This window comes from Magallana gigas, chromosome 10 (genome assembly GCF_963853765.1).
Source record: "Magallana gigas chromosome 10, xbMagGiga1.1, whole genome shotgun sequence".
In the NCBI taxonomy this organism is placed as follows: domain Eukaryota; kingdom Metazoa; phylum Mollusca; class Bivalvia; order Ostreida; family Ostreidae; genus Magallana; species Magallana gigas.
This window is the reverse complement of record NC_088862.1, coordinates 18,613,148-18,637,432: the sequence shown is the minus strand read 5'-3', so window position 1 is coordinate 18,637,432 and position 24,285 is coordinate 18,613,148. Positions and strand designations below refer to the sequence as shown.

At 32.3% G+C, this 24,285-nt stretch overlaps 2 protein-coding genes and 1 long non-coding RNA gene across 17 annotated transcripts in view; 2 read left to right on the top strand and 1 right to left on the bottom strand.

Moving 5' to 3' along the window:
• Window positions 1–16,050, top strand: part of LOC105324191 (RNA-binding motif, single-stranded-interacting protein 3) — a 72,019-nt gene extending 55,969 nt beyond the window's left edge. For 12 of the 14 annotated variants that reach the window (XM_011423244.4, XM_066073055.1, XM_066073056.1 and 9 more), the window contains 8 exons: window positions 230–449; window positions 1,908–1,987; window positions 2,802–2,870; window positions 3,584–3,633; window positions 5,171–5,339; window positions 11,529–11,615; window positions 12,209–12,276; window positions 12,507–16,050. In XM_011423244.4, coding sequence (XP_011421546.3) covers window positions 230–449; window positions 1,908–1,987; window positions 2,802–2,870; window positions 3,584–3,633; window positions 5,171–5,339; window positions 11,529–11,615; window positions 12,209–12,276; window positions 12,507–12,516 — 753 coding nt within the window. In that variant the 3' untranslated portion in view covers window positions 12,517–16,050. Of the gene's footprint in view, window positions 1–229; window positions 450–1,907; window positions 1,988–2,801; window positions 2,871–3,583; window positions 3,634–5,170; window positions 5,340–6,238; window positions 9,395–11,528; window positions 11,616–12,208; window positions 12,277–12,506 lie in introns of those variants that run through there. The other 2 variants (XM_011423257.4, XM_011423252.3) reach the window with 2 other exon arrangements.
• Window positions 16,051–17,284: 1,234 nt separating this feature from the next.
• Window positions 17,285–21,228, top strand: LOC117683542 (uncharacterized). Its single transcript, XR_004597549.2, has 2 exons — window positions 17,285–17,818; window positions 18,764–21,228. It is a non-coding gene; the product is annotated as an uncharacterized lncRNA (long non-coding RNA).
• LOC117683539 (carboxylesterase 1C) lies at window positions 19,870–24,285 on the bottom strand. Of its 2 annotated transcripts, XM_034452938.2 has the most exons (4): window positions 24,197–24,285; window positions 23,848–23,938; window positions 20,465–22,044; window positions 19,870–20,199 (listed from the first exon to the last, which is right to left on the bottom strand). In XM_034452938.2, the coding sequence occupies exons 3-4, from the start codon at window positions 22,009–22,011 to the stop codon at window positions 20,025–20,027; spliced, it is 1,722 nt and encodes a 573-aa protein (XP_034308829.2). In that variant the 5' UTR covers window positions 22,012–22,044; window positions 23,848–23,938; window positions 24,197–24,285; the 3' UTR covers window positions 19,870–20,024. The 2 variants fall into 2 exon arrangements, with proteins under 2 accessions (XP_034308829.2, XP_034308828.2); XM_034452937.2 differs by lacking the exons at window positions 23,848–23,938; window positions 24,197–24,285 and adding an exon at window positions 23,415–23,435.

Below are 24,285 nucleotides of genomic sequence, written 5' to 3'. Positions count from 1 at the left end.
AGATGTCACATATATTTCATGTTGAAAATGATTCAAGTAATTAATGATTCATTATGGATAATATAACATTGCTTCTAAATGGAATTTATAATGAATTTCAAAATTCCAGCTATTTCCCCAACCCCTTTCCCCAATACCCATTCCAACATGCATACATTGAATGAATTAAAAGTCAGTTGTATAGAAAACTTATGGAATTTTTGAATTCATATTTTTTGTTTAATTTCAGCAACAAGAGCAGGACCCTACAAACTTGTACATTGCCAATCTCCCAATTTACTTTGCCGAGACCAATTTAGAGAACATGTTTAAAGACTATGGGACTGTGATTTCTACAAGAATTTTACGAAAACCGGACGGAATTAGCCGGGGAGTTGGATTCAGCCGAATGGAATCCAAGGAAAAGTGTGAGCGGATCATTGACCAGTTCAATGGGAAAATTCTTCCAGGTAACAATCCACTCAAAGATAGGTGCCAGAGAGTCTTAATTAGATCAATCTGTGTGTTTGTTTTTTACAAGCATTGCACTGCAAGCATGCAGCCCTCCCAGATATTCTCAATCGAATTCCCATTCAAAACTGCTAAGACATTCTCTTATGAAAATTAAGTTGAACTAGATAGGTCATGTGGTTCTTGGATTTTGAAACATGCATTAATTATGTCAATTACCGGTAGTTAAGTATCAATTGTATCAGACCATTGAACAATTTTATCAAATCATTGAAAATTTGTGTTGAATTTAACAAGGACTGGCATGAAGAGATTGGATATTTATAAGGTCTCAATTCTGATTGTGTTTGGCAGGCCATTGAAGCTGAATGTTTACCTTCCATGAACCGAATGTGTGTAATTGAAATTTGATAGCATTAATTGCAAGGGGTTTAAAACATTTTTGAACCTAGTTGATTAAATGAGGCCTTTCTTACAAGGCCTTGTTGAGAATGAAAAGTAAGGAAAATGTCATTAAAAAGGAGAAATCTTTTGTTGCACTTAGTTTGCTCAGGAACAAAGAGTCAATATTTGAATGCAGGCAGTATTAGATTAGAGATTGGTTGGAATATGTCAACTCCCCATGTAAGGAGTGAATGGTGCCTTGTTGTTTGCAGTAATTATGAGCACACTATGAACAGTAATTCTAGGTCTTTGTGAGTCTCTGTAGTGGAACTGTCAAACTGTTGCATGATTATTCAACTGAAAGAAAGCACTGCCAATGCTGTGCACATTGGTAAAGTTCTTGGAAGAAAGTTCCCTGTGTTAGAAATCTTCCAGTGTCAAAAAGTCATGAAAGAGATATTAATTCGGTTAATTAGATCTCCACAATGGAGACAGCTAGATCGAATAGAAAGAACGGCCCTGAATGGAAAAGTTAGTATATTCTTAAAAGGCACTGCATGCTTCTACTTAATAGTTTAACTGTGGGATCTCATCACGTAGTCAGACATAGCGTCCCCATTCATGGGGACTCGTTCTTTGGACTTCTTACTACTACCTGTGGGACCCATACTATTTTTGTGTTATGGACATTTGACTGTCCGGTTATTTTGCCTTTATGGTAGTTTATACGGTATTGACCTGTTGTTTATGGGCAGTATGAAAGGGGTCATGCTGGCTGGCAGCTCCCCCTGACAAATTATAAGTACATTGCAAATGAACCATGTTTTACTGGTATCAACACAATCCTTTACCTTTAACCTTATATGTTTCTTGCATCATATCAAGGATCTTTTGAAAGACGAACATTAACAGTCATTAGGATTTTACTTATTTAGTTCATGCTTTCAAATCATTCAGAAATCCTTCACCTTGAAAATCACTGTATTTTACATTTATTTGAAATTTGCTGTTGGAATAAAAAAAAAAGATATTAAAGCCTGATTGCTATATGTTGATGTGATTATTTGATGTAGGCTGCACTGAGCCCCTCCTGGTAAAGTTTGCTGATGGTGGAAACAAGAAGAAGACCGCCATACCACAGATCAGGAACGAGGTAAACAATTAGCCCTGGTAACTGTTGCCATGGTGATAGCTATTTATCACTGTTTTGAGTTTTATGGGACCCTGCTAAATTACAACTAATGTGTTTATTTGAATTTATTTAACCTGCATATTAGACAGTTATCTGCAGTATCGTTACCTAGGATTATATACTTGATTATACATACATGAGTTTATTAGCTAGCTCATAGATTTTTGTTTGATAGTTTTTTTTTTTCAAATTCATTAATCTTACTCGGAAGGAACATATCAAATTGTATCATGATCTTGAATGAACTTTCACTAGATAGCTTAACTCTATATTTGTATTCAGATTTCATAGAATCCAATGAAAATCAAATATAAAGTTTGCACTTTCAAATGAGGCAAAGCTAGAGCAATATTTTAAGCATGATCATAACTATTTCACATTCAATTAAAATGCACAAAAATTGAAATTGTAAAAGTTACATATTAAGACCCTGTTTATAATGTCCGCATGGCCTCAATATGTACAAGTGAATATGATTTTAAGCATGATGAATTTGTAGGGATTGTAAATGAATTTTATAATTCATAAAGAAAAATTAATTGACACAAATGTGAATCATGACAGAATATTTATGCATGCACTGACCCAGAAATTGTAACTTGAGTACCACAATTAAAATAAAATGGAAAAATTATAAAGAGTCATTACGTCATGTAGTTGGGTTTCTACTAATCTTTTACTGGTTCTCCTTCCTGCAAAGGACTGGGAACCAGGCCATATTCAATTATCCTGGCTTTTCACTGACCTGCACTTTTTTTTTCGGATTTTTCTTTAGTTGGCCCAGAGTTTGGTCGGTCTTGACAAAAGCGGATCCCTCCAAGCCTACTTCCAACAAATGGGCGATGTAATGAACATTTTCAATTTGTTCTCTTAATAACTGTCCCCCTCTATTTCATTTTTTTTTTTCAAATTTCTTTAATTTTTCTCCCAGCTAGCTCTCTTCATTTATGTGAAATCAGCTCATATTTGGCATGCTTCTGATATTGTACTTCTAGAAGATATTTGTTTTAAATAATTAGGAAAAAAAACCATATCATTCTTCATTCTTAAAAGGGAAATGGGGGAGGGGTATATACAATGCAAAAACCGCTTTATATAAGAATAAAAGGGGGCAATTTGGTATTTATTCTCTTATGGAGCTGCATGCATGCATTCCTCGGTGGTTTGGTTTTCCGTCTGTGTGAATTAACACCTTTATTTTGTCCTTTGTTATTAGAATGTCTGTTTGCTAATTGTTTTACTAACAAAATAGTGTCTTAATCTGTAAATTTATATCTTTTAGAATCAACCTTGCATATGGTTGAGATTATAAGCATGATTATGAGTATTTGTATAGATATAATATATTAATATGCCATGTTTATGATTAAAGCAGAATTCTTATTATCATGGAACTGTTGATTTTTTTTTCCATTTATTTCATGTTTTTATGCATTTAACTATTTTATTGCTGTGTTTAAAGTTACATCTGAGTAATCTGAGAGTGAAATATTCATATTTTGTGTATGTATAAATCAAGAAAGTCCTAAGTTTGATTGATGTATTTCTTCATTACAGCCCAGTTTAGCTTTAGCTGCCTATGCTGACCAAGCTCTTGCAACAAATGGGTAAGTTTCACAACAAACACAAACGTTTATTTGCAAAATATGCATGTCAATTTTTTATTTTTTTGGGGGGGTGGGGAGAGGGGGGAGGGGGCGAACGGGGATGATGATTAAAAATTTAGGACAGATCAGTTGGACAAGGAGACAAAAATAAACCAATAAATTAGGTACGGTAATTAGCTGCTGCACCTTAAATATTTCTCAAAATATCAGTAATATAATTAATTGATAAATTTTTGTTTACAATCTTGATGGTCTTAAAAGTGTATTTTCTAGTAACAAACGACTCTAATTGGCATTTGTCTGAAGTCACTCTGAAAGAAAAAACCTATTTGTTTAAGTCACATGCCATGTGCAGATGTAGATTTGTTGTACAGTTGGACAGTGAAATAGTGTTCAGTGAAGCTGTGTGGCACGCTGTCCCCTCACGTGACTGTTAATCTCCGCTGAGTTTCTGATTAATTACTGTTGTAAAGTTGACATATTTTATAGTTTTCTGTCTGCTGGGTTGTTTTTTTAATGTGAACAGATAGACTTCTTTTTATCCTCCAATCAATAGTCCTTGTGACTTGGGTGCCCTCTGTACAGTCATGCTTAGGAGAAGTCTCTTAGGGTGTAAATTTTTTTAAAAGTTCAAATCCCAATTTCAGTTGAAAGCTCACTCAAACATTTAATTTACATGTATATAACAAAAAACTTGCAGAACCTTTTTGCACATGTTGCGTATGATTTAAAAGAGATATTATTCGTTCATCTTTTATCAACATCCTTGAATAGTTGTGGTCATAGCAATATGATACAATATCTTTCTTCATTGTTTTAATAAAGTATAATCCTGAGGAACTTTCAGCTATTGATGCATTTTCCTACATAATGCTCCTGCCATTAATCTTCCCTAAGGAGAAGTAGCTTCCTTAGCTGATGCTATCAGACCAAATTACTTTTTTTTTCTTTTCCGCTCTGGCATTTTCCAGCAGCTTTTGGCCCAATGGTATTGGATTAATTTTAAAAGTCAGTCTTATACAGACCTAATTAGATATACCATGCGTAGAAAAGAGCTCTGTATTTGGAATAATTTTACTAAAATTTTAGCTTTTGATAATTTTTCAAAAGAGCAAGAAAAATGAGGTTTTTGAAGCATTGTGAAAACAAAATTGTGCAAGAATGTTTAGACTTAAATTGATTTTAATGCAGTTGTTTGTAGATTCTATTTGATTTAAAGCAGAATGTTCTGTTAAACTTTATCTCAAACATCAGTAAATTGAAAACAATGAATATATAAATACATTTATATCGCAGTGAGTTAAAAGTCCCAACTCCTTCTTCTCTATGTACTTTTTACTTTACTATCACCGATCCTGGTCTATCTCAAAGTAATCAGGTTGGACTGTATTAACTTTGTTAATATTAAAATTGCCTCTTCATTTTGTGTGTGAACAACATCCTGTAAGATTATTTGTCATTGTTTACAACATAATTTATGTACTGTTAGTAGTTTAAAGTATATAATCTGATACTTATACATTGTTTTTTGTTGCAGTGTTGGGACCCCTGCCTTAATGACCCCCGCTGGTCTGACCCTGCCCCGGTACACAGTGGCCACCACTCCCCACACCTACCAAGTGGCCCAGGCTAACCCGGCCGCTGCTGCCGCCGCCACAGGCTGGGTCCACCCCGGGTACATCATGCAGCCACCAACAATGGCCCATGTGAGTCCGTATTCCTACTTTCATGGACAGTCTGGTTTAGTTGATCAGAACTAAGAGACCTAACTCTTTAAAACAAACATTGCCAATTCCATGTGCAGAATGTTTTAGATAAAAATAGGGGGAAACATCTACTCTGTTATGGGTTTTTCTCTATTTTTCATTTTCTTTTTTTTTTTTTTTTCTCACATAGATGTTAAATATGACATTGATTTCTTTAACTCCATTTAGAAAAGTTATTTCTCATTTTGAACATTTTTTTTCATCTTTTATAGTGTTTTATATGATGTTTTGCTTGCGTGTGATTATTGTTTTTACATGTCATGAAATCTATTTTACTGTAGAGGAGGTAGATTTTTGTGGGTATAGACGTAGTGTTACGAGACATTTAACTGAGGGTGTTGTCATCGTTTTCATGTGATGAGGATTATTTTTTTTTTTTACGATTGAATGTGAACTTTGTACAAAATAAGGGACAACATGGTTGCAAAACAACATCTAATCTATTTCAAATGTGCCAACAATCTCTTTAAGGATAATATAACTGTAGCAAACTAAATAGAATGATACACCATGTACCAGTATGCCTTAACAACTGTATCTTTTAGATTGTACAGTATTTGTACATGATAGTAATTCTATAACATAGTTTTTTTTGTAAAGATGCACTTCAACATACTAGGTAAATTATATTAAAAACATGGTTAAGCAGAATTAATTGACAAGCCCATCTTTTTGACCCTATGGTTCCCTGTAAAGAAAGTTAAGTGTTTTATAAACGGAGTTGTTTTGTGATGGAGGATGGAGGGGAGATAGAAGACACAGTGAGGGTGGGTGGGACTTGAGAATACTCACTCAGTGGAGACCCAGTTTATATACTACTTGTATTATTTTTCTTGCAGGTGTTATCTACCTCCCCCGTTTTGCCCCAGAGCTCCTCACCAACCCCTAACTCTCTTCTTTCCCCTATATCCGCCGCCTACCCGACCATTCTTTCTGATGGATCAGTAGGCCTCTGGCAACAACAATGAGCTAAATATTCTAGGAAGTCATCTGATACTTTATAATAAACCTGATTGGATGGACTTATAAGTCACCTGATTCTTTTACTAGTATAGTCACATGACACGAAGTAATTCACGTTTTTGAGGTTTTAACCTATTGGCGCAATGAGGATAGGTACAAATAGGGCCCTCATCATGTAAATATGGAGTCCATGTTTTTATACAGAGACTGTAACGATAACTTCAATTTCCACCCAAAATACTCAATCGACAATAACCTACTTACTTTTGTGTACATCATGACTATTTTACCTCCTGTCATGTGCTCCACTCACTCTTTTGTGAATGGCATTAATCAATATGTTGTCATGACAGTTGTTATGGTAACCATGTTTTCGTCTTGACAACCAGTAATTTTCTGACAATTTTTTTTTTTTTTTTTTTTTTACATTTTTTATTCTGTATAATTTGTATCATTTTTTAAAGCCTGCATTTACTGTTTAATATACCAGCCCACCCAAATATAGCAACATGTGTTTGAGAGTTAAGTGGTATGTTTTTTGGTACCACCCAGCCTCTTGGTATAAGGCTCTAAAAGCTGATGAATGTCTACTTTAAAAAGAGCTATATGTAGAAGAGATCTTGTAATTAGGTGAAATATAATCTTTGATTATATAAGTAAACCATGTAGGAGTAATTGTTGGGAATTCAGATGCAAAGTAGGTGTACAGTGGTTTGATATTGGGAGGCTATATATATATATATATAAGTGAAGTCCGTGTCAATCTTACAAAAAGAACATTGAAAAGGTATTCTATGCAAGTGATGTAAATATGTAAATAGTTCTTATAATCATTGTCATTCATAATTTTTTTTAATACCCTTTGACTCTAGAACTTTTTTTTAGAAAAGAGGTGCTCCTATACCAGCTAGAGGACTTTATATTTTGCTTCATAAATGAATATTTGGCAGATTATTCAGATCAAAATATGATAGATTTTATACACAAGTACACTTCAAAACTTATTTAGATTTTTTTTGTTACTGTAGTTTTTTGGGATCCTAAGTTAGTATTTTCTCTCAATCTGGAACAACCCTATGACTATATATATCCATCACACAGAAGTATTGAGTGTTTTAGCACAAGGTTTGTTTATCAGTTAAAGTATACCTAAGTGGGACCATGTGAAAATTGTATTTTTTATTAAAAAAGTTTTCTCAGGGCAGCATCAAAAACTTGTTACGCAATTTCCCCTCTATATACATTTGTGATGTTTCGTCAACATGTAGTACATGTTATATCAGTTTGTATATACAACTATAACATTCAATTGTTTAATGTGTAGCCCTATAACTTCAATCCAGTTTTTGTTATGTTTTGTAAGAAAAAAATAATTTAATATTCCCAATATAATGAATGATTAATGAATGATTATCAGTACTTTTGATGGAGAAAAGTAGTGGAACTTAATTCAAATTGGAATTATGTTTCATTCACCAAAAAAAATCTTGTTTCTTAGTGGTATATACAGTTATTTTGCCTTTTATCCAAGCTTTAAACATTTATATATATGTATTCTGTAGAAAAAAATATATTCTAAGAGAGATAACTCTAATATATGACCACAATATCAGTGCCTATTATTGCCAACATTTTTTTATTACGCATTATATAAACAAAGAAATAAATGTTGATACGAGTTTAAGAAACAAGTGCTACTACCTCTTAGGGAACTGTTGTTGAAGTCTACCGTATACACCGCCTAAATTCACCTTGTATAAATTAACTTGTATTCTGAGACCTATCAAACTTACAAAGGCATAATATGAATAGCTGATGGGTTTATAGCCACATTCTATTAAAAGTCAGGTGATCAAAGCTTTTTTTTTTGTTTTTAAGCTTTTTTATTTCCTTTTTTGAAACCTCAATTGTATTTTTTTTTGTGTAACCTTTAAGGCCCTACATTTTAAGGACTTTTTGGGTGTATGATATGATGAATTAAGTTTTTCTTGTCAAATCTTTCTAATATATTTAATTTTTTTTAATCCAGAATCCATTAAATGGACTTGCCAGTGAAATAATTGTATTTAAGTATCATTAATATTCTATTATATAAATATATAACATTATTAAACATTTTGGAATCATGTTATACAGATGAAATCTTAGAGCATTAAATATTGGTGCTATAAGTTAAGAACATAGACAAGGGGGATAACTACTTTGGGTCATAGCTAAAGAGTAAGTTCCCTTGAACTCTTTAATCCAGATAAGAGAAAAGACTTTATATCATATCTATAATTTCTCCTAAGCAATGAAGCATCTCAACTATAGTAAAGGATTATATTAACAGATGAGAGGCTGATTACCTCTAAAATTAAGTAAAAATCACATACTTGATTTTAATGTTTTTCCAATTAATTTTTTTTTTACATATGTGCTAAAACATTCATTTCACCCCTCAAAAATTGCATTCATCACCATTTAAAAATCCACGAATTCACCATATTAGGGAGTCTTCATGTTTTAGTGTTTTGATAAAAGCAATAACATGCTGTGTACATAGATGTTAGATTAGTAGAAAAACTGAGAAAAAAATATGAACAAACATTCTGTAAAGGGTGATGGTTTTTTGCTGCCTGTAAATATGAGATAGCAATTATTTTATGGCTTAACAAATTCCTTATTACCAAAATTCAAATTTTAATCTGTATGTAAGTGAAATAACGTTAAAATGTACATGTATCTTTTGTTAAGATTGATTGTTTTTTTTAGAGCCTTTATTTTTTAGCAATTCATAGAGAAATGGTTTTTCATGATACAGTTTATTGATGTTTAACATGATTTTTTTTGTTTTACTCATTATGCTGTGATGCAGTTATGCAACATGCAGTTTCCTGGTCTTTTGTCAATATTTTTTTGGATGCATGAAGATTATCTTTTTCTTTTGACTGTGGGTTATGATGGAAAAGATTGGTACTTCATTTGTAACAAATGACAATATAAGGAACACATCTGGAATCTTGCAATAAAAGTCATTTGTTACTGATAAAGTGAGTTCTGTTCTTTTAATATTCGATAACGAATACTGGATTAACTGCCTAAAGAGTTTTAAATGCCTCTTTTCAAAGAGCAGGGTATATATACTTCTGGATAAATCAAATTAAAATATAAACTATCGTGGTTTACAATATATGTGGAGAAACTAAACACTAAGCACAAGAGGGAATGCAGACAATCAAATGAAGAGAAATATGACATAAGTGGACAATTATCAAGCTTTAGAAGGATTTTTTACTTGGAACCACCAGAGCAAAAGGAAACAATTGCTCTATCGGACTAGGCCCAGGCGCAAATTAGCTCAGAAGATGACTGCTGCGGGTAAATGTGTGGTGTTGGTTTTTTTTTATGATATCTAGGCTTTTTTCCTGTAACACTTTCTTTTTATTTAATTCTCCAGTTATTTTTGTGCATGTTGTGAAATATATGCTTGAAAAGAGCAGACTTTGTGTTTATAGTGGCTGTTTAAAATTCTTCTTACATTATCCTCTGTTACAAAGTTCATAGCCATTAAAACACCATGTCTCTCTTTGTATTGCTCCAGTGTTTAATTTCCATATATATACATATATATATCAATATTTGTACACTCATTTTCTGTATTCTGTATGAAATGTAGATGACACACTCATATACATATATATATTTATACTCTAAACCTGTGAGTTTTGATGCTTGGGGATAAAATCATTGGATGGTATCTGATAAATTTGCTTAATCTTTTTGATAGAATTCATAGTAACCATTATCTTCTTGTAATGTAACAATGTCTTCATTTTTTATTTTTAAATTAAAATTAAAATTTTAATTCTAAAGATATCTCCCGTTTTTAGATAACATTGTTATTCTGACATTAATTCTAGCCTATACTGACCATCCTTTGATAATTGTTCAAGTATCAGAACATGTAGCGATCAATATTGTACGTGAACCATACAATGATTTACCTCCCTTTACACAGAGGCTTGATTTGTTTTGTTTTACATATATATACATAGATGTATGGTTTTTATCGTAGCCAGAACTGTCTTTTTAATATATTTCTAAATATATATATATCTGGATGTCAAATGGAAGAGACTTGCTCACTAAGACTGCATCTATATTCTCTTTCAAATCTTTTGTGAATTATAAAGTAAATGGAAAGGGTCGAAGGTCAGTTTCACTTAGCAAGTCTTTTCAATCATAACTAATGCTTATAACATTCGCACAGATTGTGTAACCTCTGTCAAGCCCTCACCAGACTATAAGCTTGTGCTGTCATCAATTATCATCAGGGCCAGTTTACTGTAATGTTTTAATCTCATTCAATTTGATATTAAACCGAGTGTGATGATAATTGGTGATCACGGCTTGCACCTTTGTAACCTGTCTCGCACCCTCCTGGTGATCTTGGTTGACCCCTAAGGTTACAACAACAGTAACCCTGTTACCATGGTAACCACTGGTCAGACAGGATAGTTGTGAAGGGCTGGTCAGTTTTGTTGGAACTTTGTATTTTACCACTTCATTTTCCACTTGTAGTAAGAAAAACAAACCAAACTTTTCAACAACTTTAGCTATGTGTAAGAATTCTGCATATTTATCATGTAATTAGAACAATACTTTGTAGTTGTGTTAGAATATTAGATTTGATATATATATATATATATCTATTGTGAATCTGTGAAGCTTGACTAATGTGTCATTTAGGAGGTATTAATCAGTGTGATTTTACATATATATAGACCCTATAGATGTGTTCTCAAAACTATAACCTTGGCAACCCTTTTATTTATCATTAAATTTTTTTTTGGATAACATTTTTTTTTACGTAAATAGATTCCCAACAAACAATCAAGACCACCGGTTAAACAGACAATAGTCGATGCTTTTATTATATCTGATTTCACTTTCTGCCCAAATGCACCAAGATGTAACATCATTTAAATATATAGCCAATCCAAATATCTAGTTCGGCATGTCAGACTGATTTAACTGAAGTTTAACTTAAACAAGAAAAAGTTTTAGAAAAGTGATTATGAAAGATTATTGATTTGACCTTTAAACAAAATAATTGTCAATACACTGTATATTAAAACACTCTGTGGTAGGCTTTATGATTGATGTGTTTGTTTTCTGTTTCAGTACCTTGCATCCTCCCAACTTGGCCAGACAGCATACTCACAGATCCCATACCAAGGTGGTGCTATGTTTCAGGGCCTACAGATTGATGTGAGTTCAGATCAGTTATAAATATTTCTATGTCTTATAGCTGTTAATGAATTGTGCTCTAGTGCACCTACCCAGTAACTAAAGGTGTTTCTATCCCAATCATACAGTTATCTCCCTCTTCTGGGTATATTGAAATGTCAACGTAATTATGTTTTAAGAGACAGCTATTGCCAATGTATGGATTTTGCACGATTTTTCACAAGCGTGTTAAAAGCTTTTACCTTGTATTTTCATAATGATAAGGTTTGGAAATAAAAGTCTTGAAATGACAGCTGTATAAATAGGGATACTTTTGTTAGGATGAAAACATTTTTATTCATGTACTTAAGATTGAAACTTGTAGTGTTTGTCTGTGCTTCTTTTTGACAACAAATTGCATCTAATAATCCTGGTAACCTCTGAAACCTATAGAAAATACTTTTTTAAAAGCAGGATTTGTCAATTACATTTAGGCTTTCTTTCACAATTCAAGAGAAAAAAATTGTTCAAATGCTGTTTTTAAATGCCAAATTGATCATGAACAAGCACTTGTACAGAAATATTGTGTATGTTAACTACTGTCGTCATGTCTACCATCCATCTTGTTTTGATAGCCTGACCAGGCTGGTGGAGATGAACAGTTACAGGCTAACCTGCAAGCTGCTTATGCATCCCAGTCCAGGTAACACCATGTAATGAACTCACTTCTTAAAGTATTAAACTGTTGAAAATCTTGTCTATAATGAACTTGGTAATTCCTTAACCAGGTATTAATTGTAAATTACATACTTGCTACAGTTTTAAATTTTGGTCTAAATATGGATTTTGTTTTATACACTGTAGAAAGTAAAGAATTTCAAAGTTGAAATGACTGAATCAGAATTTAAAAAATACCGTTTTTTCCTGTTTTAGCTTCACTTAAATCGTGGCGGCCATGCACCAGACTGCTAGATTCAGAAGACAACTGATTGGTGCTATGTTTTGTATCCATTGCCATCAATGCCCTTTACTGTACAGCTGTCGTCAGAATGGATCAAGTTTTCATCTTTTCAAAACACTGCTTCTTCTTAATCCTTGGAAAATTTTTACAATGTATAAAATTTGATTACACAAACACTGTGTAGTGAGACATTAGAATGTAGCTCCTTTTTTTTCCTACGGCAGCATTTTTTTTCCTTGTAACCAAAAGAATTTTTTTTTTCAAGTTGTAAGAACATTGCTGTGGAAATGATGATCAATATAACCAGCCTATGAGGTTAAGGATCATGTTGAAACTGTTAACGTTATGCAATAGGTAACTCTTCCTCAATGATGTCCAATTTTTTTTTTTTCTGTGTGTGTTGAAAGTTCATTCTGTTACTTCTACCTCGACCGTTTGTTAACTGTGTAAAGAATATGTATAGTTCAACAGTTCAAATCAAAATGTACCGCCTAGAAGTACAATCGCTGATTGACAATATAGCTATTACCTAGTAGTTGATTATTGTTTCCTTGTCCCGAATAGTTGTTGATGAAATGAGATTATTTTTGTAATATATGGAGTGCTCTGACAATGTGGTCGTTTCTTGGAAGCATCCTTTTATTTTATGAACTCTGGGAATGGGTAGTTTGTTCCAGAAAAAAAAAATTGATTTAAAAAAAAAATAAAAATAAAAATAAAATTTAAGACCTATTTCTGTACTACAATGGTTGTCATTGATGCTAACGTTTTATTTTTTATTGAATGTCACGTGCTAAAGTTTATGGAAGAAAAACCACATTGATAGGCTTAAGAACAAAAAATATAAGGGAATGAATGGATTAGATTTATATACACAATAATTTTTCTAGAATAGTTTTTTTTGTTGATGAATAACTCTACAAAATCAGGTCATCTATAATTGCTCATTATAGTATGTGCATGGTGGAACAAATAAGGACAGATAAGAGAATACTAGCTGAATTTAGGAGAGTTAACAGCGTACATTTTACTGCATTTTTGTTTTGAACTCTGTCTGACTGATCCACTCATTCATAAGGACAGTGTTTATCATATACATGATACGTGTATATAATATATCACACTGGTTACAACCCGTCACACCATTTCTCTCTCTGATCATTGATAATTTCATCCATCTCATTTCTGTTCCATTTGAAGTTGTACACACTTTTAAAAAAAAATGATTTCTTCGAACATTAATGTGGAATGAGCCTTGAATCATTTGAGAGTGAAAGAAGAAATACTTGTGATTTTCAATCAATTGGTATTTTTTTTGTTCTATGGTTGCTTTATTCTTTGGTTCTTTTGGTAGCATCATTAAATTTAGTAATATAATAAGGAGAACAACTATCATATTTATGCACAGTGGAGAAATTGTATGACTATGTTGCAAGATTTTACTCTTTTTTTGGATGTGGAAAGGCATTTAACCTTCCTTCATGTCAATGTGATGAAGGTTATGCCTGTCCACTTCTCTAAAGGGTATAATTTGGAGGCAATTTACAGATGCTCGTGTTAATTGTACATTAATGAAATTTGGAAAATATGTATATGAAATGATATTTTTGTTTGTGTTGTTAATTAAGTCAAGGTTGGGGGAGGGGGAGGGGAACCGAAAACGAAAAGTCAGTAGACAGAGATAAAAGAATTGGATGTACAAGTACATTTTCTCCCTTGCAAAAGTTAAACTTCAGAGTATGTTAGTTGGATCACAGCCGAGAAACTTGTTATATATGTGGCCTTTTCTTATGGTAAGCAACATTTTGGATGCTTCTTGTTTGGGAATTTCCCAGACCTGTGATGGATGACCTTTTTGTACTAGTGCTGTAGCTTTGTAAATATATGTCCGCAAGCTTTAGTTCATTTTAGCTCATGTAGTTGCCCATTAGTTACCATGAATTTTAATTGTACATAATTTTTTTTGTATTTTCAATGGGATTCAAATATTTTGTTTAGATTGTGCATTTTCAAGGAGGCATTTTTTTCATTTTACAATAACTGAATCATTAGTAGGAGATTTGCCATAGATGTAAGTTAGGACGATCGTTTATGAAGTTTAAATAAAGATTAACCATAAATGAAAAGTTGCAGGAAAAAGAGTGGACTAAGATAGATTTGTTTGTTAACTGTAAAAGCAAGGATTTTAGGTGTATAGATTTGTTGAACAAATTCAATGAAGTGTAATATTTTCATAAAATCCTCCATTAAATGGCATTTAGTATATGTATATATTTCACAATTAACTTTTATTGTATTTTTTAAACTTTGATCTACATTTAATCTTTTAAAACTACACCTTAAATTTTTTTTGTACATGCATAGCAATTTTTTTTATTTGAATTTGCCATTTCTTGTTGTTATAAACACAAATATATCTATAATATCCATTTTTATCCCTTTTAAAATATTTACAAATGTTCTAAGAGCATTAAAGATTTTATCACTTTGTTTATAAACTTGTTACATGTATTGAGGAATTTTAAAATATTACAGCATATGATTAAGTAATTGATATATTGTAGTTTGACTTAGTTTTTTTTTTTTTAATTTTGTTATGCGTATCTTTTAGACCTATACTATATGAGAGGCACTTGAAATAAGTGGAAGATAAGATATATGTACATTAATGATATTAACATGTTGAGGAATTTTTAATTTTTAGCAATGGCTAGTGTTTTATAACTTAACAGTAGTTAACAGAAAAACATCAATGATTTAGACTGCTTACCCATTAGAAATTGTTACTGAAAACCACTCTCAGGGAATAGAAAGCAAACAAACAATAACTACAACAAAAGTCTGTATATTTAATCACATCACTAAAGTAGCACTGTTTGTGTGGAGAGGAGAACGCGATTAAAAGGTCCAAAAAACAACAGTCTTCCATTCTGTTTTTGTACAAGACTGTATATGTGCAACAACCATGCAAATGCTTTTTGTTACAGTCCATACATATGTTGTTACGGACTTGAATATAGAAAATTCATCATGGTTTCATATGTATGTCTTTTATAATTCTTGTTTTAATGAAGGTTATTGTCACTAGAGGGAAAAAAAGTGTTTCGTGTTTTGGGTCAATTCTTACTGAAGGTCATAGTACTCGTGTGCATGCTAACTGTAATAGAGGTCAAATCATGGGTTGTCAAATTGGTTGGGACCAGAATTGAATTATTTCATAAACGAAAAAAAAAAGATCCGAAAATTGACCTGAAGTAAAAATTGGCTGAAGTAAATCAATTATTGTACAGGTAGACTTGTAGATCATAGTGCAGCGTTAGTGTTTGTATGGAGTTTGAAAAGTCTTGTGAGATCATGTGATCATATAGAATGTCATTAATCTGTTTTTTGTATTGATACACAAAATTTTTTGTCTTTTTTTTTTAATTTGCATTCATTGGTAGAATTTTAATTTCATGTCGAATCATGTCATCATTCATTAGAAAATAAAAAAAATCACTTGGTTGATTAAATCAATTGTTTTTTATTTTCTTTGGGAAGACAACATGGGGAAAGTAATTTGCTGCCTTATCTCAGAACTACGTTTACCGTCAAAATTTACAGAAAGTCACAAAGGATCGGTAAAAAAACACAAGGAAAATTCGGGATAATATGAATAATGTTCAATGATTTTAAAAATATAAAACAATTTTTTTTAAATTTAACCCAGCTATATACCGTTTTAACGAGAACAGACAACATTTTATCCTATGATTATATATAATTGCACCTTAACTTTGTGTTAACATGTATTGGATTAAGTTCCATTCACGGTGGTTTTTATCCTCGCCTGATAACAGCATGGCACCTTAGAAACTAGATTGGGTCCTCCCAGTTAAATTGCGGAAACATCATTGTTCGTGGTGGACCATTCTTTCATTTGATAACCCTTGCCGACGAATTTACATCCCCACGAAGGTATAAGCAAGCATATGTCTCATATTCACTTGCTACCAACGAGACTTCGTCTCCACGAACCAAGAAAATTTTAGCTACCAACGGATATTGACCCACACGAATAAAGATGATTCCACAGTAGGTATCTTTCATATGAAACAAAAGCGAATGCATGAAATCCTCCGTTAGATATTAAGGACTTAATGGCAGCAGGTTGGTTAAAAAAAATTAAAAAAAAAAACTAATTGATTTCAGTGGGCCTAAATATGTTTTGAATTTTCGTATATTTGATTTTGTAAAACAAGTTTATTTTGTATGAACATCTTTCAACTATTTTCAGTACAGATTTAGAAAACTATTTGATTAGAATAAGGTGCAACAAAAGAGTAAAAAAAACCACAAAATGTTTTTTTAAAGGTTTATTTTAAGCAAATTCAATGTATTTCTTATAAGATACCTCCCAACTATACATGTTTTACAACTAATAGGTTCATTGACATTCTGTGTACACGTGTAAACTTGTAATATATATTAAAAGATGCATATGGTTAAAAACTACGGTTAGCGAATGGAAATCTACGCCACAGATATTTCAAATGGAAGAGGGGGAATTGGATGGCAAAGTTTCTACCAAATCCTTTTGTGTTTTGATACAAAGGAAACCTTGTTCAAACAATTACACTGTATTACGGTGTAGGTTTATTTTTGACTGTCTATATAAATGGAAATATGTATGTTCGTTAGTGTTAATAGAAGGTATGGACTTAATTTAACCTCCCGACATATTCCGTAAACGGTCAGTTACAAACCTAGCCAATAAGTACATGTAATAGTAGCGATTCGGCAATATATTATATATTTTTGTGTCAAAAAAATCATATTTCAAATATAGCCAAACCTTTGAAAACGTCAGGATGAAAATGTTAAAGTGCCGAATTCTGGACGGATAGATATTAATCTTCAGTCAATGGAATTTTTTTTTAATTTTTTTGGGCGCGCCAAAAACAAAAGCTGTTGACAGAAATAAGAATTTTATCTATACGCGAATGATCGCAATCTACATGTATATTGTACCAGCAGTTGCTCTATGTGTATAAATAGGATCAAGAAAAGGAATGCGTTGTAAACACCTTAAAGAGAGCGGATCGAGTTCGAAGCTTCTTTACATTACTAACCATGAAACCGATTACATGTTTACTGATTGTATTGGTGCTATGTCAGCTGTGTATGACCACATCAGCAGCCAAGCTGTTCAGCAATGAGAATGTGAAGAAAGTGAAAGACATGGCCAAAGATCTGCGCTCGAAGATGAAGGACGAAGTAAAGGACTTTGTAAAGAAAGTCAAAGGTACGTTTAGAATACATACATATACATACATACATACATACATACATACATACATACATACATACATACATACATACATACATACATATATAAATATAATAAGATAACATATGTACGTTCACCTGAAGAAGGATGTTATAATCTAGAAAGAGCTAGTAGAAACTTTGGAACTGTTCATTTTCTGTTTCTTTTTTGATCATATATATATATATATATATATATATATATATATATATATATATATATATATATATATATATATATATATATATATATATATAAATGTTTTCAGTAGACGATAACACAATAATCCATTTCTTTCAAATTTAATCCAGAGCGCTTTCGCCTGATCGGCTCTTCAGTGGATTTCAAATTATTTGAAAGAAATTTGAAAGAAATGGATTATTGTGTTATCGTCTACTGAAAACATTTTTCTACATCGTTACCTATACCAAGGACTTATTCGTTTTTATATAAATATATATATATATAACTTTTTGCATTAATATGACATTTAATAAAATTTCTTTATTTCGTTCAAATATTAAACGATTGTCGTGAGAGTTACTGAAAATGGTATATGGTTTATATAAAAATGATTTTAAACAGCAAATTATCCATTAGATCCACATTAAAATAAAACCTTTATTCAGTAAAACCCTCAGATAAAAGTATTTTGATTAGACATTTGTATTTACATTGTAATACTATTTTTTTAGAGAGCTTTTTGTTTTTAGGAGGTTCATGTAATCTAAAAATAGCCATTATCACCAAACCTCCTAGAAGTGATAAAGAATCAACAATATAGATAAATAGAAAGATAAATATGTATAATTATCATCACTTTTGTTGATATATACATTGTATGTATGTTGATGTTGAGTATCTTTTATTTTCATTTCCTAATGATATTTTTTTTTTAATATTTGTTTTACTGTGTTGTAGACATAGATGAAAAACGCTCTATAGCTGACAAAGTACACCTGTAAAGAAAAGCCTTCAACTGTATGAAAAAAAGACGTATTGAATAAAGATTGACAAGATATTGATAGCATCCGATAATGTAGTTAATGTGTTTTATTAATAATCCTGTACCGGTAAAACTAGAAGGACTGTTCTGCAGGTTCAGGACCAGTGATCGGATTTACCGAGAGTTCGGATATCGGTACTTAGCCTATGTTTATAAAAATATACGAATTTTGCATTAAAATTGCAAATTTTAAAACAAAATTTGTGTATAATAATATAAAGTAGTTATAATAACCTAAGTAAACTTAAATTAAATTATACTTTTATTCACAGAAAAGGTAAACAGCAAAAAGACAAATCATTTTTTTTTTTAAATTAAGAGTGTTTATTTGGTCTTGTGAAATAAATCATCTTCCGATATGATACTTTAACTTATCTCACTTAAATGCGACACGAACGATTGAATATTGTCAAACGTTTTGGAGAAATCTTTTGTTCTTTAGTACACAGCAAGTAAAGAGAGATTCATAGAATAAAAAGAATTTTAAAAACCCACATGAATAATAACTACATGTTAGTTATAAAACACTTAGTTATTCGTATTGACCACTTCGCTATTCTTTACACTTAGATTATTTTGTAAAAAGGTGGTATGGGACATCTGTCGATATTAATGTGGATTAAAGTACATTATAATTGAAATACTTTCATCGGTTTAGAATTTTCAAATTTAAAAATATCTAACCAAAAAAAAAATAGCTTTTAAAAATATTTTGAAAGGTAAAAATTGTAAAACCCACAGTGGGATTCGAACTCATGACTTACAGATTCGTAGTAAACCCTCTAACTCATTGCACTACGCTGTTAGATGAAAATATTGGGAAAGAAACTACTTATATAACTGCACTTAATTTTATTGTTTATTTCGATAAACAATACGTCACAACATGGAAGTGTCCCATACCACCTTAATGTATACCCATTTTTTCTCAGTTACTGACAATATACACTATACTTCAAGGGTTAAATGTCATACTAGATGTATTAGCAAACAAAATACTGAGAAAAGAGAGGTCTAAAACAGCGTTGTTACAATTATATTTTATTTATAAAGTAAAAAAAAAATTGGACAAAATTTTGATCTATATTCAAATCTAACATAAAATAAGCACTGTATGTATATCTGCAATTCTTTAGAACTGCATGTTGGTCACTCCATAACTACTCCATCCAACTTTTATAACTCATCCCGAATTAAGCGACGACGGCCATTTTCCAATATTCTACTAAGAAGAGCAGTTGTTCCGGACTTTAGATTTTCCCCTGTTCTAATTGGTTCATCGAGGATAATGTATTGCTTGCTATTGGCGTCATATGATGGCCACTTTGGAATGCTCTCTCCATTTGGATTACTTAAAAAGTGACAAAAAAATAATAATCTATAATAAATCTAATATATCTATAATAAATTAAAAGTTAGATACAATTAAAGGTCGTCCAAAAAAGCAAGTCAACCTCTATCATTCATCTTTACCGATTGAATTAGAAATCTTATATTTTATGGTAAAATATTATAGATACATGGAAAAAAAAATGTGTAAACCATGTTCGTTAACGAAGGTCTACAAGCAAAATAATTTTTGGATCTGAAAGATCTAAAACGAAGACAAATCTTACCCAAACTTTGCAAAGTTAGTCCAGTATTGGATGATTTTTTCAGATAAGATTTGATCTTCCTCAACTACTTTCCTTTTTTCCTCCGGAATTTCCAGAATGTCCGAAAAGTCGAAGAAAAAACGTATGTCATCTCCATGTCCAGCTCCTTTAAACCAAGATGGCGGATTTCCTCCAAAAGGCAAGGGACTCGGTTTGGTTACAAGAAATTGATAGGTGTTTGACAGTGTATTGTCTCTGGCGTGAATTGACAGTATTATGTTGCTTGGCACGACGAAGGTCGAATCGCCAGAAAACTCGCAGACTTTATTACTTTGGGCATCTATACTTTCAGTGGTGGTGTAGAAATCACAGATTTCTTGAACTAATTCTGGAACATTTCCCACTGCGTTATTGATAAAGACAGGAGCTGTCATCTCACATAAAACACTTTTTGGTATTTTTTCTGTGACATTAAAGTTATATTTTTCTTGAACTTCAGGTGACAAGCCCATGTACAGCATATTGCCTTCACCGTCTAGAGTACCGGACATAAAATCCAGGGAGCGGAAAAATGTATAGCTTTTATCTTCAGGAGATTTCGGATAAGCCATCTGTTCATCTATTAGCTTGCCATCTGCAGCTGGATATAGTCCCCCAGCTTGAAAAGTCGCATTTTGGGAATCCGTTATATCGAGCATTGTCATAGCATTTGTTATATTTTCAACGGGTAGTTCTTGTAAACAATGTAGAGTTTCTGCCACATCTCCTTTGTCGTTGCAATTTGTTCTTTCTAAAAAAAGATCTTTTGTTCTTATTTCCCATTCCTTCTTTGCAACGGCAACGGTGGACACTACCCCACTTTGAGATATAGCTCGTTGAAACAAACCTTCGTTGGATGGAATCAGAGTTAGCAAACTAACAGCCATACCACCTGCTGACTCCCCAAAGATGGTCACTGAGTTCGGATTTCCACCGAAAGAAGCAATGTTGTTATGAATCCAACGGAGAGCCTCGATTTGGTCCATTATTCCGTAATTTCCCGACAACAGAGGATCATGCATTGTAAAGAAGCCTAAGAGTCCAAGTCTGTAGTTGATGGTAACGACTATGACGTCCCCTTTTAAAACCATTGGTTGTGGCTTGTACTGATTAGCAGCTCCAAAAATGAAGCCGCCCCCATGGATCCATACCATCACTGAAAGGTTTCGTGCTGTCGAAATTTTACCAGGAACATAGATATTGAGATACAGACAATCTTCCTCTGTCTGTGAACTATTAAATCCAGGAAAAGGAAAGTACCACTGAGGACAACTCGGTGATTTCTCTCCAGAAATTCCTTGAACTTTTTCCCATTCTCCAATAGGCTGAGGTGGCCTGAAACGGAGCTCTCCGATTGGAGGTTTGGCAAACGGTATTTTTACAAATCTAAATACTTTTCCATCGTCAAAGTTTTCCTCATAACCCCTAACCCAACCTGACGTTGTTTTGACTTCAACGGCATTAACCACGTCATCTCCTTTCACCAAAGATACTACCAAAATTATCGTAAAAATGTAGAACTTTATCATATTTTTATTGCAAAGGTAGACACTTTTCTGAACCTGAAATAAAAGAAGAACCAGAATTATGAACATTAAAGACATAAAGAGTCCAATCGGCATGTTAACAGGGTTCGACAAAAATTGTTTAGTCATGGCAGGTAGAATGAGATGCCTTAAATATTTAAAAGGCTTCCTGATCGCCTCAGTAAAAATCATAATTATTTGGTTTTTATAATAATTTGTCAAGATATTTCAAGGTAGCCTCCTCCCCTTCTCGTCGTCCATCCTGATTGAAAAACATCGGCAAATTTATGTTTTAAAAAACTAATCTTTATGAAGCATAAAAACAATTTTTGTTCAAAGTTGCTCGGTCCGAATTTTTGGTTATGGCAGTCTCAAATAATTTCCATACAAACTAATTATCTGAGAAAGTGTCTTTTACTAATTAACGATTTTTTTAATTGTCAATGAGTTATGGACTCATTGACAATAAAAAATTGTTAATTAGTAAAAGACAAAAGTTATGGACTATTTACATCAGCAGAATCAGTATCATTTCACAATTAGATATACTCAAAGTAAATAAAAATAATTCCTTTATGGGCCAACGAAAATACCAACGAAAATGCTTCATGAATTTAGGAATTTCAGGAATTTTAGCATAATTATTATATTAAACACGTACATGCACTTAGCATAACCATCGTTTAAAAACGTTAACGTACTAAGCAGCCTTCAACACCACCGACACAGTGAAGTAGATCTATGAATTCTAACAACTACAAAACGTTCCCTTGCCATTTATGTTACATTTATGATTGTTTAGAAAAGGGAAACCAAAACCGTTTGGTGTCGTCCCCGAATGATTGAATTTATTCACCCCGCATTTTATACATCAATTGTAAACAAAGTAAACTTAAAAAAAAAATTCGCAATCAAAATGTCCACAGGTTTAGTTTCAATTCGTCTGAACATTATCAATGAACTTTATTTAAAGCGATGTCAAACTCGTTAGAACAAGCATACAGGTGTCGAAGCCAGAGGGGCGAATTTTAGCATGAGGCGAATTAACGTGATACTGTTTATAATGTTTACATTATTATTTTGCATTGAAATTTTTGGCTTAATTGACCGGATAAACAAATGCAATGTTTATAATTATTTAACACATTCTTAACATAACCATCGTTAAAAAGCGTACACAAAATTTGATACATGACTAAGCTGCAGTGAGCCTTCAACACCGCCGACACCGTGAAGATCTATGAATTTTAACAGCATTTTACCGGTCCGTCGCCTCGTATGTTACATTTTTGATTGTACAAATATATAACCGGAAATAACCCTAGAAAAACAAAATTTAGTTTGACGGTTTGTATGATATTATCGAGCTGACTAATACTATTAAGGAATTGTTTACACTGACTTACTGTCATCTTTCCAAACATAATACGGTGTAACATTCATTTTTGTCTATAGTAATTTGCACCCAGATAATAAATAGTCCATGTGTCCACCGTAAACAAATACTGAACAACAGATAAAATTATTTATTGGTCAACATTTCAAACTTATGGGTTTCGTTAAAAGCTTTAAATTTAGTCATTTATGTGCGGTACAAGACCTTCCCATTGCCATGAGATATTTCACGTAAAAATAAAGTCTCATTAAATCCTGTTTTTTGAAGGAGCCAACACAGAGTGCTACTATGATTTGATTTTTGTAAAAAAAAATTACAGTATACTGTATTTTTGTTAAACCACGTTCACCTTACAAACGCTGAGTGTAAGTGCAGCCTTTCATATAGAGAGTGCACTGAGATGCAAACAACATGAGAAATGTAAAACATGTATAAACTCGCACCTGCAATTATATGAACATATATCCTTCAATCCTTCTCGACGCAGCTACATGTAATAAAGACTCTGAAACCGTTTCTGCCTTATATACCAATCTATATGCAATTAAACAATTTTGAGACATATCTATTTATGGAAATATGAATCATCTTGTACATATCATCTTTGAGAATGTGGGTTCAAAGTTCAATTTTATTTTTCGTTTTTTTTGTTGAATGCATTTTCAGCGATCGATAATTTTCTGCATCAGATTAATCAGAGCTTTAGATATTAAACAATACATTTGTGTTCCAATAAACGATATTCATTTTTATCATACCCTTCTATGTCAGCAAAAGTAAAGCAGATCTTACCTTGAATTTACCTGTGTGAAACAAGAAATACAAGTTGTGATTGTAGGACGCCGCTTCACCCGTATTTACAAAGCAGTGTTCAACTTTCT